The sequence below is a fragment of the Sphaerodactylus townsendi genome, linkage group LG06 (assembly GCF_021028975.2).
Source record: "Sphaerodactylus townsendi isolate TG3544 linkage group LG06, MPM_Stown_v2.3, whole genome shotgun sequence".
In the NCBI taxonomy this organism is placed as follows: domain Eukaryota; kingdom Metazoa; phylum Chordata; class Lepidosauria; order Squamata; family Sphaerodactylidae; genus Sphaerodactylus; species Sphaerodactylus townsendi.
The window spans coordinates 10,593,933-10,611,851 of NC_059430.1; the positions used below are offsets into that span (position 1 = coordinate 10,593,933).

Here is a 17,919-nt window from a genome sequence, read left to right on the forward strand (position 1 = left end):
CCCCCCCCCCACCCCCCCCCCCCCCCACCCCCCCCCCCCCCCACCCCCCCCCCCCCCCACCCCCCCCCCCCCCCACCCCCCCCCCCCCCCACCCCCCCCCCCCCCCACCCCCCCCCCCCCCCACCCCCCCCCCCCCCCACCCCCCCCCCCCCCCACCCCCCCCCCCCCCCACCCCCCCCCCCCCCCACCCCCCCCCCCCCCCACCCCCCCCCCCCCCCACCCCCCCCCCCCCCCACCCCCCCCCCCCCCCACCCCCCCCCCCCCCCACCCCCCCCCCCCCCCACCCCCCCCCCCCCCCACCCCCCCCCCCCCCCACCCCCCCCCCCCCCCACCCCCCCCCCCCCCCACCCCCCCCCCCCCCCACCCCCCCCCCCCCCCACCCCCCCCCCCCCCCACCCCCCCCCCCCCCCACCCCCCCCCCCCCCCACCCCCCCCCCCCCCCACCCCCCCCCCCCCCCACCCCCCCCCCCCCCCACCCCCCCCCCCCCCCACCCCCCCCCCCCCCCACCCCCCCCCCCCCCCACCCCCCCCCCCCCCCACCCCCCCCCCCCCCCACCCCCCCCCCCCCCCACCCCCCCCCCCCCCCACCCCCCCCCCCCCCCACCCCCCCCCCCCCCCACCCCCCCCCCCCCCCACCCCCCCCCCCCCCCACCCCCCCCCCCCCCCACCCCCCCCCCCCCCCACCCCCCCCCCCCCCCACCCCCCCCCCCCCCCACCCCCCCCCCCCCCCACCCCCCCCCCCCCCCACCCCCCCCCCCCCCCACCCCCCCCCCCCCCCACCCCCCCCCCCCCCCACCCCCCCCCCCCCCCACCCCCCCCCCCCCCCACCCCCCCCCCCCCCCACCCCCCCCCCCCCCCACCCCCCCCCCCCCCCACCCCCCCCCCCCCCCACCCCCCCCCCCCCCCACCCCCCCCCCCCCCCACCCCCCCCCCCCCCCACCCCCCCCCCCCCCCACCCCCCCCCCCCCCCACCCCCCCCCCCCCCCACCCCCCCCCCCCCCCACCCCCCCCCCCCCCCACCCCCCCCCCCCCCCACCCCCCCCCCCCCCCACCCCCCCCCCCCCCCACCCCCCCCCCCCCCCACCCCCCCCCCCCCCCACCCCCCCCCCCCCCCACCCCCCCCCCCCCCCACCCCCCCCCCCCCCCACCCCCCCCCCCCCCCACCCCCCCCCCCCCCCACCCCCCCCCCCCCCCACCCCCCCCCCCCCCCACCCCCCCCCCCCCCCACCCCCCCCCCCCCCCACCCCCCCCCCCCCCCACCCCCCCCCCCCCCCACCCCCCCCCCCCCCCACCCCCCCCCCCCCCCACCCCCCCCCCCCCCCACCCCCCCCCCCCCCCACCCCCCCCCCCCCCCACCCCCCCCCCCCCCCACCCCCCCCCCCCCCCACCCCCCCCCCCCCCCACCCCCCCCCCCCCCCACCCCCCCCCCCCCCCACCCCCCCCCCCCCCCACCCCCCCCCCCCCCCACCCCCCCCCCCCCCCACCCCCCCCCCCCCCCACCCCCCCCCCCCCCCACCCCCCCCCCCCCCCACCCCCCCCCCCCCCCACCCCCCCCCCCCCCCACCCCCCCCCCCCCCCACCCCCCCCCCCCCCCACCCCCCCCCCCCCCCACCCCCCCCCCCCCCCACCCCCCCCCCCCCCCACCCCCCCCCCCCCCCACCCCCCCCCCCCCCCACCCCCCCCCCCCCCCACCCCCCCCCCCCCCCACCCCCCCCCCCCCCCACCCCCCCCCCCCCCCACCCCCCCCCCCCCCCACCCCCCCCCCCCCCCACCCCCCCCCCCCCCCACCCCCCCCCCCCCCCACCCCCCCCCCCCCCCACCCCCCCCCCCCCCCACCCCCCCCCCCCCCCACCCCCCCCCCCCCCCACCCCCCCCCCCCCCCACCCCCCCCCCCCCCCACCCCCCCCCCCCCCCACCCCCCCCCCCCCCCACCCCCCCCCCCCCCCACCCCCCCCCCCCCCCACCCCCCCCCCCCCCCACCCCCCCCCCCCCCCACCCCCCCCCCCCCCCACCCCCCCCCCCCCCCACCCCCCCCCCCCCCCACCCCCCCCCCCCCCCACCCCCCCCCCCCCCCACCCCCCCCCCCCCCCACCCCCCCCCCCCCCCACCCCCCCCCCCCCCCACCCCCCCCCCCCCCCACCCCCCCCCCCCCCCACCCCCCCCCCCCCCCACCCCCCCCCCCCCCCACCCCCCCCCCCCCCCACCCCCCCCCCCCCCCACCCCCCCCCCCCCCCACCCCCCCCCCCCCCCACCCCCCCCCCCCCCCACCCCCCCCCCCCCCCACCCCCCCCCCCCCCCACCCCCCCCCCCCCCCACCCCCCCCCCCCCCCACCCCCCCCCCCCCCCACCCCCCCCCCCCCCCACCCCCCCCCCCCCCCACCCCCCCCCCCCCCCACCCCCCCCCCCCCCCACCCCCCCCCCCCCCCACCCCCCCCCCCCCCCACCCCCCCCCCCCCCCACCCCCCCCCCCCCCCACCCCCCCCCCCCCCCACCCCCCCCCCCCCCCACCCCCCCCCCCCCCCACCCCCCCCCCCCCCCACCCCCCCCCCCCCCCACCCCCCCCCCCCCCCACCCCCCCCCCCCCCCACCCCCCCCCCCCCCCACCCCCCCCCCCCCCCACCCCCCCCCCCCCCCACCCCCCCCCCCCCCCACCCCCCCCCCCCCCCACCCCCCCCCCCCCCCACCCCCCCCCCCCCCCACCCCCCCCCCCCCCCACCCCCCCCCCCCCCCACCCCCCCCCCCCCCCACCCCCCCCCCCCCCCACCCCCCCCCCCCCCCACCCCCCCCCCCCCCCACCCCCCCCCCCCCCCACCCCCCCCCCCCCCCACCCCCCCCCCCCCCCACCCCCCCCCCCCCCCACCCCCCCCCCCCCCCACCCCCCCCCCCCCCCACCCCCCCCCCCCCCCACCCCCCCCCCCCCCCACCCCCCCCCCCCCCCACCCCCCCCCCCCCCCACCCCCCCCCCCCCCCACCCCCCCCCCCCCCCACCCCCCCCCCCCCCCACCCCCCCCCCCCCCCACCCCCCCCCCCCCCCACCCCCCCCCCCCCCCACCCCCCCCCCCCCCCACCCCCCCCCCCCCCCACCCCCCCCCCCCCCCACCCCCCCCCCCCCCCACCCCCCCCCCCCCCCACCCCCCCCCCCCCCCACCCCCCCCCCCCCCCACCCCCCCCCCCCCCCACCCCCCCCCCCCCCCACCCCCCCCCCCCCCCACCCCCCCCCCCCCCCACCCCCCCCCCCCCCCACCCCCCCCCCCCCCCACCCCCCCCCCCCCCCACCCCCCCCCCCCCCCACCCCCCCCCCCCCCCACCCCCCCCCCCCCCCACCCCCCCCCCCCCCCACCCCCCCCCCCCCCCACCCCCCCCCCCCCCCACCCCCCCCCCCCCCCACCCCCCCCCCCCCCCACCCCCCCCCCCCCCCACCCCCCCCCCCCCCCACCCCCCCCCCCCCCCACCCCCCCCCCCCCCCACCCCCCCCCCCCCCCACCCCCCCCCCCCCCCACCCCCCCCCCCCCCCACCCCCCCCCCCCCCCACCCCCCCCCCCCCCCACCCCCCCCCCCCCCCACCCCCCCCCCCCCCCACCCCCCCCCCCCCCCACCCCCCCCCCCCCCCACCCCCCCCCCCCCCCACCCCCCCCCCCCCCCACCCCCCCCCCCCCCCACCCCCCCCCCCCCCCACCCCCCCCCCCCCCCACCCCCCCCCCCCCCCACCCCCCCCCCCCCCCACCCCCCCCCCCCCCCACCCCCCCCCCCCCCCACCCCCCCCCCCCCCCACCCCCCCCCCCCCCCACCCCCCCCCCCCCCCACCCCCCCCCCCCCCCACCCCCCCCCCCCCCCACCCCCCCCCCCCCCCACCCCCCCCCCCCCCCACCCCCCCCCCCCCCCACCCCCCCCCCCCCCCACCCCCCCCCCCCCCCACCCCCCCCCCCCCCCACCCCCCCCCCCCCCCACCCCCCCCCCCCCCCACCCCCCCCCCCCCCCACCCCCCCCCCCCCCCACCCCCCCCCCCCCCCACCCCCCCCCCCCCCCACCCCCCCCCCCCCCCACCCCCCCCCCCCCCCACCCCCCCCCCCCCCCACCCCCCCCCCCCCCCACCCCCCCCCCCCCCCACCCCCCCCCCCCCCCACCCCCCCCCCCCCCCACCCCCCCCCCCCCCCACCCCCCCCCCCCCCCACCCCCCCCCCCCCCCACCCCCCCCCCCCCCCACCCCCCCCCCCCCCCACCCCCCCCCCCCCCCACCCCCCCCCCCCCCCACCCCCCCCCCCCCCCACCCCCCCCCCCCCCCACCCCCCCCCCCCCCCACCCCCCCCCCCCCCCACCCCCCCCCCCCCCCACCCCCCCCCCCCCCCACCCCCCCCCCCCCCCACCCCCCCCCCCCCCCACCCCCCCCCCCCCCCACCCCCCCCCCCCCCCACCCCCCCCCCCCCCCACCCCCCCCCCCCCCCACCCCCCCCCCCCCCCACCCCCCCCCCCCCCCACCCCCCCCCCCCCCCACCCCCCCCCCCCCCCACCCCCCCCCCCCCCCACCCCCCCCCCCCCCCACCCCCCCCCCCCCCCACCCCCCCCCCCCCCCACCCCCCCCCCCCCCCACCCCCCCCCCCCCCCACCCCCCCCCCCCCCCACCCCCCCCCCCCCCCACCCCCCCCCCCCCCCACCCCCCCCCCCCCCCACCCCCCCCCCCCCCCACCCCCCCCCCCCCCCACCCCCCCCCCCCCCCACCCCCCCCCCCCCCCACCCCCCCCCCCCCCCACCCCCCCCCCCCCCCACCCCCCCCCCCCCCCACCCCCCCCCCCCCCCACCCCCCCCCCCCCCCACCCCCCCCCCCCCCCACCCCCCCCCCCCCCCACCCCCCCCCCCCCCCACCCCCCCCCCCCCCCACCCCCCCCCCCCCCCACCCCCCCCCCCCCCCACCCCCCCCCCCCCCCACCCCCCCCCCCCCCCACCCCCCCCCCCCCCCACCCCCCCCCCCCCCCACCCCCCCCCCCCCCCACCCCCCCCCCCCCCCACCCCCCCCCCCCCCCACCCCCCCCCCCCCCCACCCCCCCCCCCCCCCACCCCCCCCCCCCCCCACCCCCCCCCCCCCCCACCCCCCCCCCCCCCCACCCCCCCCCCCCCCCACCCCCCCCCCCCCCCACCCCCCCCCCCCCCCACCCCCCCCCCCCCCCACCCCCCCCCCCCCCCACCCCCCCCCCCCCCCACCCCCCCCCCCCCCCACCCCCCCCCCCCCCCACCCCCCCCCCCCCCCACCCCCCCCCCCCCCCACCCCCCCCCCCCCCCACCCCCCCCCCCCCCCACCCCCCCCCCCCCCCACCCCCCCCCCCCCCCACCCCCCCCCCCCCCCACCCCCCCCCCCCCCCACCCCCCCCCCCCCCCACCCCCCCCCCCCCCCACCCCCCCCCCCCCCCACCCCCCCCCCCCCCCACCCCCCCCCCCCCCCACCCCCCCCCCCCCCCACCCCCCCCCCCCCCCACCCCCCCCCCCCCCCACCCCCCCCCCCCCCCACCCCCCCCCCCCCCCACCCCCCCCCCCCCCCACCCCCCCCCCCCCCCACCCCCCCCCCCCCCCACCCCCCCCCCCCCCCACCCCCCCCCCCCCCCACCCCCCCCCCCCCCCACCCCCCCCCCCCCCCACCCCCCCCCCCCCCCACCCCCCCCCCCCCCCACCCCCCCCCCCCCCCACCCCCCCCCCCCCCCACCCCCCCCCCCCCCCACCCCCCCCCCCCCCCACCCCCCCCCCCCCCCACCCCCCCCCCCCCCCACCCCCCCCCCCCCCCACCCCCCCCCCCCCCCACCCCCCCCCCCCCCCACCCCCCCCCCCCCCCACCCCCCCCCCCCCCCACCCCCCCCCCCCCCCACCCCCCCCCCCCCCCACCCCCCCCCCCCCCCACCCCCCCCCCCCCCCACCCCCCCCCCCCCCCACCCCCCCCCCCCCCCACCCCCCCCCCCCCCCACCCCCCCCCCCCCCCACCCCCCCCCCCCCCCACCCCCCCCCCCCCCCACCCCCCCCCCCCCCCACCCCCCCCCCCCCCCACCCCCCCCCCCCCCCACCCCCCCCCCCCCCCACCCCCCCCCCCCCCCACCCCCCCCCCCCCCCACCCCCCCCCCCCCCCACCCCCCCCCCCCCCCACCCCCCCCCCCCCCCACCCCCCCCCCCCCCCACCCCCCCCCCCCCCCACCCCCCCCCCCCCCCACCCCCCCCCCCCCCCACCCCCCCCCCCCCCCACCCCCCCCCCCCCCCACCCCCCCCCCCCCCCACCCCCCCCCCCCCCCACCCCCCCCCCCCCCCACCCCCCCCCCCCCCCACCCCCCCCCCCCCCCACCCCCCCCCCCCCCCACCCCCCCCCCCCCCCACCCCCCCCCCCCCCCACCCCCCCCCCCCCCCACCCCCCCCCCCCCCCACCCCCCCCCCCCCCCACCCCCCCCCCCCCCCACCCCCCCCCCCCCCCACCCCCCCCCCCCCCCACCCCCCCCCCCCCCCACCCCCCCCCCCCCCCACCCCCCCCCCCCCCCACCCCCCCCCCCCCCCACCCCCCCCCCCCCCCACCCCCCCCCCCCCCCACCCCCCCCCCCCCCCACCCCCCCCCCCCCCCACCCCCCCCCCCCCCCACCCCCCCCCCCCCCCACCCCCCCCCCCCCCCACCCCCCCCCCCCCCCACCCCCCCCCCCCCCCACCCCCCCCCCCCCCCACCCCCCCCCCCCCCCACCCCCCCCCCCCCCCACCCCCCCCCCCCCCCACCCCCCCCCCCCCCCACCCCCCCCCCCCCCCACCCCCCCCCCCCCCCACCCCCCCCCCCCCCCACCCCCCCCCCCCCCCACCCCCCCCCCCCCCCACCCCCCCCCCCCCCCACCCCCCCCCCCCCCCACCCCCCCCCCCCCCCACCCCCCCCCCCCCCCACCCCCCCCCCCCCCCACCCCCCCCCCCCCCCACCCCCCCCCCCCCCCACCCCCCCCCCCCCCCACCCCCCCCCCCCCCCACCCCCCCCCCCCCCCACCCCCCCCCCCCCCCACCCCCCCCCCCCCCCACCCCCCCCCCCCCCCACCCCCCCCCCCCCCCACCCCCCCCCCCCCCCACCCCCCCCCCCCCCCACCCCCCCCCCCCCCCACCCCCCCCCCCCCCCACCCCCCCCCCCCCCCACCCCCCCCCCCCCCCACCCCCCCCCCCCCCCACCCCCCCCCCCCCCCACCCCCCCCCCCCCCCACCCCCCCCCCCCCCCACCCCCCCCCCCCCCCACCCCCCCCCCCCCCCACCCCCCCCCCCCCCCACCCCCCCCCCCCCCCACCCCCCCCCCCCCCCACCCCCCCCCCCCCCCACCCCCCCCCCCCCCCACCCCCCCCCCCCCCCACCCCCCCCCCCCCCCACCCCCCCCCCCCCCCACCCCCCCCCCCCCCCACCCCCCCCCCCCCCCACCCCCCCCCCCCCCCACCCCCCCCCCCCCCCACCCCCCCCCCCCCCCACCCCCCCCCCCCCCCACCCCCCCCCCCCCCCACCCCCCCCCCCCCCCACCCCCCCCCCCCCCCACCCCCCCCCCCCCCCACCCCCCCCCCCCCCCACCCCCCCCCCCCCCCACCCCCCCCCCCCCCCACCCCCCCCCCCCCCCACCCCCCCCCCCCCCCACCCCCCCCCCCCCCCACCCCCCCCCCCCCCCACCCCCCCCCCCCCCCACCCCCCCCCCCCCCCACCCCCCCCCCCCCCCACCCCCCCCCCCCCCCACCCCCCCCCCCCCCCACCCCCCCCCCCCCCCACCCCCCCCCCCCCCCACCCCCCCCCCCCCCCACCCCCCCCCCCCCCCACCCCCCCCCCCCCCCACCCCCCCCCCCCCCCACCCCCCCCCCCCCCCACCCCCCCCCCCCCCCACCCCCCCCCCCCCCCACCCCCCCCCCCCCCCACCCCCCCCCCCCCCCACCCCCCCCCCCCCCCACCCCCCCCCCCCCCCACCCCCCCCCCCCCCCACCCCCCCCCCCCCCCACCCCCCCCCCCCCCCACCCCCCCCCCCCCCCACCCCCCCCCCCCCCCACCCCCCCCCCCCCCCACCCCCCCCCCCCCCCACCCCCCCCCCCCCCCACCCCCCCCCCCCCCCACCCCCCCCCCCCCCCACCCCCCCCCCCCCCCACCCCCCCCCCCCCCCACCCCCCCCCCCCCCCACCCCCCCCCCCCCCCACCCCCCCCCCCCCCCACCCCCCCCCCCCCCCACCCCCCCCCCCCCCCACCCCCCCCCCCCCCCACCCCCCCCCCCCCCCACCCTCCCCCCCCCCCCCCCCCCCCCCCCTCCACCCCCCCCCCCCCCCACCCATTACCCCCCCTCCCCCCACCCCCCCCCCCCCCAAAGTAAGTAAGTAAGTAAGTAAGTAAGTAAGTAAGTAAGTAAGTAAGTAAGTAAGTAAGTAAGTAAGTAAGTAAGTAAGTAAGTAAGTAAGTAACCGAGGCAGCTTATTCAACTTTTGTCTAAGCTAGGGATTCCCAAAGTGGGAAACACCGGGGGGGGGGGTGCAGTGAGGAATTCTGCCCTTTCATCCTGGGGACTGGTGAGTTTTTTATTTATTTTTATTTATTTATTATTTCGATTTTTATACCATCCAATCCCCAGAGAGCTCCGGGCGGTGTACAACAAAACAGTACTATAACAAACAGGGGAGCAAACTATACAAATATACAATAATAAATTACATAGGCTCCATCCAAAATAGGCATTAAAACTTACTACAATTCCATTTAAAACAGCGATCAATACAGTAAAAGGTGTCCAGTGAACCCATATTTAAAACCCTCCCCCCAAAAGGGGACCGGCTAACACCCTCCATAGGAGGGCTGCAAAGAGCAGAGAGCAAAGAGAACATAAGAACATAAGAACAAGCCTGCTGGATCAGACCAGAGTCCATCTAGTCCAGCACTCTGCTACTCGCAGTGGCCCACCAGGTGCCTTTGGGAGCTCACGTGCAGGAGGTGAAAGCAATGGCCGCCTGCTGCTTCTGCTGCTCCTGAGCACCTGGTCTGCTGAGGCATTTGCAATCTGAGATCAAGGAGGATCAAGATTGGGAGCCACAGAAAAGGAAAAGGAAGGAAAAAGGAAGGAAAAAGGAAAAGGAAGGAAAAGCAGCAGCACACTTCTCGCTGTGTAGCCCAGGAGGGAGGGAAAGCCAAGGCGAAGAGCCCCATTGCTGCTGCTTTGCAATGAGAGATTTTTTTTAAAAGGCAAAGTAGAATCACTCTCCTCGCTGTGTAGCAGGGGTGGGGGGAGCCAAGGCTAAGAGGCAGCAAAGTGCCAGCAAAAGCATCCGTATTGTCAGTTTTTGTGCTCTGTTTGCATGGTTCTCTCAAAAGGATCCTGCGCTGTGGGACACAGTCAAGATGAGCTTTATTGCCTTCCCAATATTAAGAAGACGAAGAGGAGGAAGGAGTTGTTGCTGTTGTTGCTGCTGTCGTTTGTTGTTGTTGTTGTTGTTGTTTTTATTGGAGGAGGAGGAGGAGGAGGAGGAGGAGGAGGAGGAGGAGGAGGAGGAGGAGGAGGAGGAGGAGGAGGAGGAGGATTTATATACCACCTTTCTCAAAGGACTCAAAGGGGCTTACAATCTCCTTTCCCTCCCCCCCCCCCACAACAAACACCCTGTGAGGTGGGAGGGGCTGAGAGAGCTCCGAAGAACCTTGACTAGCCCAAGGTCACCCAGCTGGCATGTATTGGGGTACACAAGCTGATCTGGCTCCCCAGAGAAGCCTCCACAGCTCAAGTGGCAGAGCAGGGAATCAAACCCAGTTCTCCAGATTCGAGTGCACCTGCTTTTAACCACTACACCGCACTACACCAGAGCAGGGCTTCAGTGAAGTCACTCCAGCTTCTTTAAAGTAAAAAGACACTTGAACCACACAACAGCCAAGCTGAGATCTCGAACTTGCTCAGAAGACGTCACCGCTTCAGAATTTGAAATCTTTTGTCTTTTACATCTGGGGAACACCTCCAAACGGGCTCCTCTTGCTAAGCCCGAAAGCTTGAGGTGCGGCACCCTGATTGGGGCTGCCGCTCGACCCCTCCTGCTTGCAGCGCCCCACGCTCTCCTCCTTTCTGCTGGGTTTTTTAAGCTCCCTTTCAACGCTGGCCTTCTCTGCATGGGACGCAGGTCTGGAGCTTTTCCAGGCTCCTTCCCAGAAACATCTCTCTGTTGGCAGCCACTTTAATTCTCCTTGCATTACAAACCAACAAAGGCTTGTTTTGAAAGCCGAACCACCACGCAAGTTCACATTTGGGAAGGAGGGTGGGACAGGCAGGCGGGCGGGCGGGACGAGTCGGCTGAATCTGGGAGAGAGAACAGCACCTGACCTCTCCCCTCGAGCATTCCTCATGCTTTTCGCTGAGGTAGCCAAACCACTGGAACAGGATTCCTTAACAATGCACAGCAGAGGCCGGAGGTGGCATTCAGCTGGTTTGCACCGGTTCTGCTGGACAGGTAGCTAACCAGCTGGCGTCCCACCAGGGCGGCCGCAGATCGCGCCGTGGCCTGCCAGGGTGGTGCTCCAGCAGGCTTCCCCCAAAGCAAAGGGGGATCAACAGTCGGTCGGCCCCCCACAGCCGGCCCACCACAGCCACCAACTTTCCTCGCCTCCCCCCCACCCAACATTGGAAAGGGGGGGCACAGCGCAGAAGCCAGGTAAGTGGGCGGCAGGGGAGGCGCGAACCGGTGGTTGGAATTTTAGAATGCCACCACTGGCCAAGGCTAAGGGAGCAACCCCGAAGGAGGGCTACTCAGAAGTAACTCCCGTTTTACTCAGTGGGGCTTACTCCCAGGAAAGGGTCTTAAGGATCACAGTCTAAGTTGGATTCAGGTTGTTGCTGGCCGTTTGCAAGGGGACCACAGGTCACAAGCAAGCTTCCAAGGGAGTCTGAACAACCGATGCCCGGACCTCATTTGTAGCACCGCATCGCCAAAGGCCATGCAGGACAAGGACCAGAGTGGTGTAGTGGTTAGGGTTAGGTGTGGTGGAGTCTCCTTCTTTGGAGGTTTTTAAAGAGAGGCTGGATGGCCATCTGTCAGGAGTGCTTTGTTTGTGTGTTCCTAAATTGCAGCGGGTTGGACTAGACGGCCCTCGGGGTCTCTTCCAACTCTATGATTCTATCACATCACAACGTTTACTAGGCAAACTATGTTTACAGAGTGGTTTGCCATTGCTTTCCCCAGTCATCTATCTTCTACCCCCATAAGAACATAAGAACAGGCCAGCTGGATCAGACCAGAGTCCATCTAGTCCAGCTCTCTGCTACTTGCAGTGGCCCACCAGTTGCCTTTGGGAGCTCAGCCGGGCATCGCTTTAGTCTGAATTGTGCTTCATTCCAGTACGGAATGCAACGTCCTTAGCGTAAGAACATAAGAACAAGCCAGCTGGATCAGACCAGAGTCCATCTAGTCCAGCACTCTGCTACTCGCAATGGCCCACCAGGTGCCTTTGGGAGTTCACATGCAGGAGGTGAGAGCAATGGCCTTCTGCTGCTGTTGCTCCTGAGCACCTGGTCTGCTAAGGCATTTGCAATCTCAGATCAAGGAGGATCAAGATTGGTAGCCATAAATCGACTTCTCCTCCATAAATCTGTCCAAGCCCCTTTTAAAGCTATCCAGGTTAGTGGCCATCACCACCTCCTGTGGCAGCATATTCCAAACACCAATCACACGTTGCGTGAAGAAGTGTTTCCTTTTATTAGTCCTAATTCTTTCCCCCAGCATTTTCAATGAATGCCCCCTGGTTCTCAGACAGGAGAAAGAGAGAGAAAAATCTCTGTCCTACATTTTCTACCTCACATGCATAATTTTATAGACTTCAATCATATCCCCCCTCAGCCTCTCCAAATCTAAAGAGTCCCAAACGCTGCAGCCTCTCCCTCATAGGAAGGTGCTCCAGTCCCTCAATCATCCTCAAGGTTGCCCTTCTCTGCACTTTCTTTTCTTATCTCCTCAATATCCTTTTTGAGATGCGCGACACACTGTGAACTGGACATTACCTTACTCCGGCGGTCGCATCTCACTGCTTTATATAAGGGCATGACAATCTTTGCAGAGTATCCAGCAAGATGGGTACTCATTTCACTGGAAAACCTTTAACCAAAAAAATATGAGCAGTGGGGAAGACACCCTTGCTCGCAAGAGGATGCAATCATGAACAGGCAATGGGAATATCTCCAAGGATAAAGTCCTGGATTGCACAAAAGCCTGTGCACAGTCCAAAGAGACCGGTCATGTTTTCTTCGGAAAAAACATCTGACTTCCAATTCCAAGGAAATTCAGGTATCAGGGCGGCTTTTATGGCTGCTCCTACCCCTCCCTCCAAAAAGGAACCCTGACAGGAGACAGATGTCCAGAGAGTTCAGAGTGGCCCAACCCCTGACCATACAAGAGACTGATTGTCGAAGGTTTTCACGGCCAGAATCACTGGGGTGCTGTGTGGTTTCCGGGCTGTATGGCCGTGTTCCAGCAGAATTCTCTCCTGACGTTTCGCCTGACGTTTCGTCAGTAGAATCCATGCCAGCCACAGATGCAGGCGAAACGTCAGGAGAGAATGCTGCTGGAACACGGCCATACAGCCCGGAAACCACACAGCACCCCAAGAGACTGATTGTTTGAGACTTGGACGGCTCCTCCCAGAAAGGGGTGTGAAAGGCAGGGCCCCTGGAAAGCACCTGAGCTACCTGAATGGGAGGGGGGAAAGCTCTTCTTGGCCAAGCCACCCATTCATGGTCCTTGTGGTCTCTCCCAGCTCTATGATTCTATGGACCTCCCACTCCGGAGCGGCTGTTGGACGGCTCTGGACCAGTGGTGGGATTCAGCAGGTTCGCACCACGGTAGAACCGGCTTTTAAAATGGTGCTTGCAAACAACCAGTTGTTAAATTATTTGAATCCCACTACTGGAACCGGTTGTTAAAATGATTTGAATCCTACCACTGCTCTGGACTATTCAGTGTCCATACAATAATTCCACCCAGAGTGTGATTCTGGAAACTGCTTTCATTATTTTTAAAAGCATTCCTGGCCCTCATGATTGTCTGGATGTTCTTGAAAGCGCACCGTCAAAGTCTGCTGGAATCCCAGAAGCAGCAGGAGAAGACTGCTAGATGCTAAGTGCACTGGATTGCTCCCATCCTTTGCCATGTCTTGGAGAGATGCACATAGCAGAAGCCACTAGGTCAGTGATGGTGAACCTTTTTGAGACCGAGTGCCCAAACTGCAACCCAAACCCCACTTATTTATCTCAAAGTGCCAACATGACACTTTAACCTGAATACTGAGGTTTTAGTTTAGAAAAAAACAGTTGGCTCCCTCTTCTTCTGCCCCACCCACTCGAGCAGGGGCCAGCCTGCTCTAGCCTCCAGCAAGTCCCATGCACACCACTCTGTACCTCTCTAGCATCTCTGCCTCCTCTGCATCCTCCCCCCTCGGGCAGCAGCCACCCAGAGCACAGGCACCAGGCCCACCAGCTGAGTCCTCCCTGCCCACCGCGGTGTACGCATGTCGTGCTCAGTGGCCCAGGCCAGCCTAGATGTGTGGGGTGTGTGATTTTCTGCCCCCCACATGAGGAACTCTGTGTGTGTGGGCCCACAGAGAGGGCTCCGAGTGCCACCTCTGGCACCCGTGCCATAGGTTCGCCATCACTGCACTAGGTCTTTTTGAGCAATTTCCTTAACTTATACCGGTCAGAGATCTCAGCTTGTTTTGGCACAGAGTGTTGGATTTCCCCAACAGCACTGATCTCCATTCACCACTTAGAGCTCCAGTTGTAGCTAAACGGTTTCAGTAGAAGCCATGGCCACCATCTCACCTTTATCTTCCCCTTTTCAGAAAGTCAGCAGAGCCTCCTTTTCTCAGGCAGAAGCTATTATGCTACCTTGGCAAAGAATAGCCCTGCTGGATCAGACCAGAGGTCCATCTGGTCCAGCATCCCCTGTCTAGTGCACGGTGACCAATCAGCTCCTCTGGAGGCCCAACACAGAGAGCAGAGAGTGTAAGACCTTCATAAGAACGTCAGAAGAGCCTTGCTGAATTCGACCATCAGGGCCAGCATCCTGTCTCATACAATGGCCAACCAGTTACTCCTGAGAGCCAACAACAGGGAGGACACAGAGGCTAAGACCTTCCCCTAATATGAAGATCAGAAGAGCCATGCTGGATTTAAGCAGCGGTCTGTCTAGTGCAGCATCCCATCTCACACAGCAGCCTAACTCAAGAGGGCTGACAACAGAGCATAGAGGCTGAGGCCCGCCCCTGATGTTGCCTCTTGACACTTGGATGCAAAGACGGACTCCCTCTCAACATGGAGTTTCGTTTAGTCACCACACTAATAGAAGGAGGAGGAGGAGGAGGAGGAGGAGGAGAAGAAAGAGGAGGAGGCAGAGGAGGAGGAGGAGGAGGAGGAGAAGAAGAAGAAGAAGAAGAAGAAGCAGCAGCAGCAGCAGCAGCAGGAGCAGCAGCAGCAGCAGCAGCAGGAGCAGGAGCAGGAGCAAATGATTGGCCCAAGATCACCCAGCAGGCTTCATGTGTATGAACGAGGGAACAAATCCAGTTCACTGGATAAGAGTCTGCCTCTCATGTGGAGGAGTGGGGAATCAAACCCAGTTCTCCAGATTAGAGTCCACTGCTCCTAGTTGCTACACCACACTGGCTCTGATATCACAGCAGAAGGTCATCCAGGCCTTGAGAGGAAGGACCTAAAAGCAGGGCCCTAACTTCCTGCCCAGTCATCCTAAATGATCTAGCAACGCCAGGGGGATCGGTCATTCGGAGGAGAGTGATCCACATGATCTCCTGAAGAGAAGAAAAACATTACATCAGAGTCAGCCAGTCGCTGATTATCTTCAACAGATGTGCGGGCCCCGGGAAAGGGATGCGAAGGGGGGCTTTGCGACTAATTAATAAGTATAGATTTTCACAAGATTAGCATGGTGATTCGTTTTGGGTTCTCAAGGCAGCCACCCTGCGTTCTGGAGGCCTTTCAATCAACACCATTAAAGTACCCCAGCAGTTGGTATATCTATTATACCGCTACGGACTCGCTTGCCAGCCCGAGTATAGGCTGCCTGGAAGTCCCAGGAACCAATCCAAACATGAGGTATTTAAGCTATGGCTGCAAAACAGCTGAGATTCGGGGAAGCCGTCTTCTGTTTCCGAGAGGAAGTCCAGCAGCTGCCCCGAGTTTCCTTTTCCACATTTTTTTGAGAATTTCAGAAGAAGTTGTGGGGGCCAGAGGGGAGAAGAGGAGCCCGCGGCCGACGGCCAAGAGATGATCGAAGACATCATGAGGCAACCCAGGAGGAAGGGGACGTCAACCTTCCAGGCGAGGGACAGAAACAGAACAGCTGTGGGCTTCAACAGGCATCAGCCTTCACTGCCCAACCCGTTCTCCATATCCTTGAAACCGCTGAATACTACAACGAATTGAGATGCATAGAAAAGCCAGGCCCACGTCCAACACATCTGCGCTTTTGGCTTTTGTACTCCCAACAGCTTTGTTTCTAGGTGATATTTAAGCCAGCTTTGGGGGGGGCGGGGAGAGTTTAAACCACTTGTAAAGTTGTGTGGAACAGAAGAAAGGGAATGTAGCATGCCAATAGACTCATGACTCAAAGAAACTTTATTTGTACTTGGGGACCTTGCAAATCCTCCAGGAAACAAGCCGCTAGAAGACAACTGGCCTACGTCTGCCAGTAGGTAAACAGCTATATTATTTGTTCTTAGTTCATGAAGCTGAGCGACATGCTGGCGGAAAAAAGACTCTGTTCTAGCACGTGACCAACACCAGCGTGGTGTAGTGGTTAGGAGCAGGTGGATTCTAATCTGGAGAACCGGGTTTGATTCCCCACTTCTCCACCTGCGTGGCAGAGGCTTATCTGGTGAACTAGATGTGTTTCCGCACTCCTACATTCCTGCTGGGTGACCTTGGGATAGTCACAGTTCTACCGATCCTCTTTTTTCCCCACAGTGGGGCTGCAAGGGGGAAGGAAGGAAGGAAGGAAGGAAGGAAGGAAGGAAGGAAGGAAGGAAGGAAGGAAGGAAGGAAGGAAGGAAGGAAGGAAGGAAGGAAGGAAGGAAGGAAGGAAGGAAGGAAGGAAGGAAGGAAGGAAGGAAGGAAGGAAGGAAGGAAGGAAGGAAGGAAGGAAGGAAGGAAGGAAGGAAGGAAGGAAGGAAGGAAGGAAGGAAGGAAGGAAGGAAGGAAGGAAGGAAGGAAGGAAGGAAGGAAGGAAGGAAGGAAGGAAGGAAGGAAGGAAGGAAGGAAGGAAGGAAGGAAGGAAGGAAGGAAGGAAGGAAGGAAGGAAGGAAGGAAGGAAGGAAGGAAGGAAGGAAGGAAGGAAGGAAGGAAGGAAGGAAGGGAAAGCTGAAGATTGGGGGGATGGCCACACCTACCTGACAAGATGTCTGTTGTGTGGAGAGGAAGGGAAAGGAGCTTGCAAGCCCCTTTGAGTCTCCTTACAGGACAGAAAAGTGGGGTATAAATCCAAACTCTTCTTCAAACTCTTCTACTTGATTGGTTATGTTCACTGCATGGCAACCTGAGCAAACTTGCCCAGAAGCCCACTCTGGGTTTCCAACTCAGGTTTCTTCCCTACGCCCACCATTTATCATGGGTGACTAAGACACCCATTACCGGACACAGTGCCGTAGCTTAACAGAGTCTGCAGCACGGCACTGAATTATGAGCAAATAAAGCCCTTGGTTTCAATAGAGGAGAAGAGGAGGCTGAATTTATAATCTGCCTTTCTCTCCTGTAAGGAGACTCGAGGCAGCTTACAAACTCCTTTTGCTTCTTGCTCGTGTATCTAATCTGGAGGAACCGGGTTTGATTCCCAGCTCTGCCGCCTGAGCTGTGGAGGCTTATCTGGGGAATTCAGATTAGCCTGGGCACTCCCACACACGCCAGCTGGGTGACCTTGGGCTAGTCACAGCCTCTCGGAGCTCTCTCAGCCCCACCTACCTCACAGGGGGTTTGTTGTGAGGGGGGAAGGGCAAGGAGATTGTCAGCCCCTTTGAGTCTCCTACAGGAGAGAAAGGGGGGATATAAATCCAAACTCTTCTTCTTCTTCTTCTTCTTCTTCTTCTTCTTCTTCTTCTTCGCCCCGCAACAGACACCTTGTGAAGGCGGTGGAGCTGAGAGAGTTCGGAGAGAACTGTGACTAGCTCCAGTTCACCCAGCAGGCTTTTTATAGAGGAGCAGTTCACCAGATAAGAGTTCACCACTCAGGTGGAGGAGTGGGGAATCAAACCCGGCTCACCAGATCAGAATACACCTGTCTTAAACACTACATCACACTGACATGCTTAATTCTGTCTGGATCACAGTTAGAGATGAGAATCACATGTCACCACCACCAGTACTCTCAGCCCCACCTGCCTCACAAGGTGTCTGTTGTGGAGAGGGGAAGGGAAGGAGATGGTAAGCCACTTGGAGACTCGTTGTGGTAGAGAAAAAAGCAGGGTGTAACTGGATGTCACTAATAAACTTTTTGTAGCATTTTAAGCAAACAAATGTGATAATACACAGAGAAAACGGCAGCGCCATTTGTCTGAATGAGGCCTGTTAGCAATTTAACAAGACGGTGAGTAGGCAAAGCCAAGGATCACAGAGAACCCTGACTTAGCCATGCCTCTACCAAACAGGGGGGGACAACCGGTCACCAAAGCCCCGCCTCGGCATTCCAACACCCCTGCAGCTTTTCATCCGCCCTTACCGTTCACAGCTTTTTCTATCAACTCCTCACAGGCGTTGAAATCCCCCTTCAGGACAAGTTTGTCGTGGAGGTCTGTCAGCATGGGGTGCTCCAGCGCGATCTTGGTTTTCTTCTGCAGGGACTCAAACGCCTCCGTGTAGTTGTGCTGGCGAAAGTGCTTCAGGCAGAGGCGAATGGCTTCCTGTTCACGGTACTACTGGAACACATGGAAACCAGTGAGAACAGAACT

General features: G+C 70.6%; 1 protein-coding gene across 1 annotated transcript in view; it reads right to left on the minus strand.

Moving 5' to 3' along the window:
- MKLN1 (muskelin 1) overlaps nucleotides 1–17,919 on the minus strand; it is a 93,514-nt gene that overhangs the window by 30,931 nt on the left and 44,664 nt on the right. Inside the window, exon 6 of the mRNA XM_048501479.1 lies at nucleotides 17,691–17,883. Within this exon, the coding sequence (XP_048357436.1) occupies nucleotides 17,691–17,883 (193 nt within the window). The remainder of the gene's footprint in view (nucleotides 1–17,690; nucleotides 17,884–17,919) is intronic.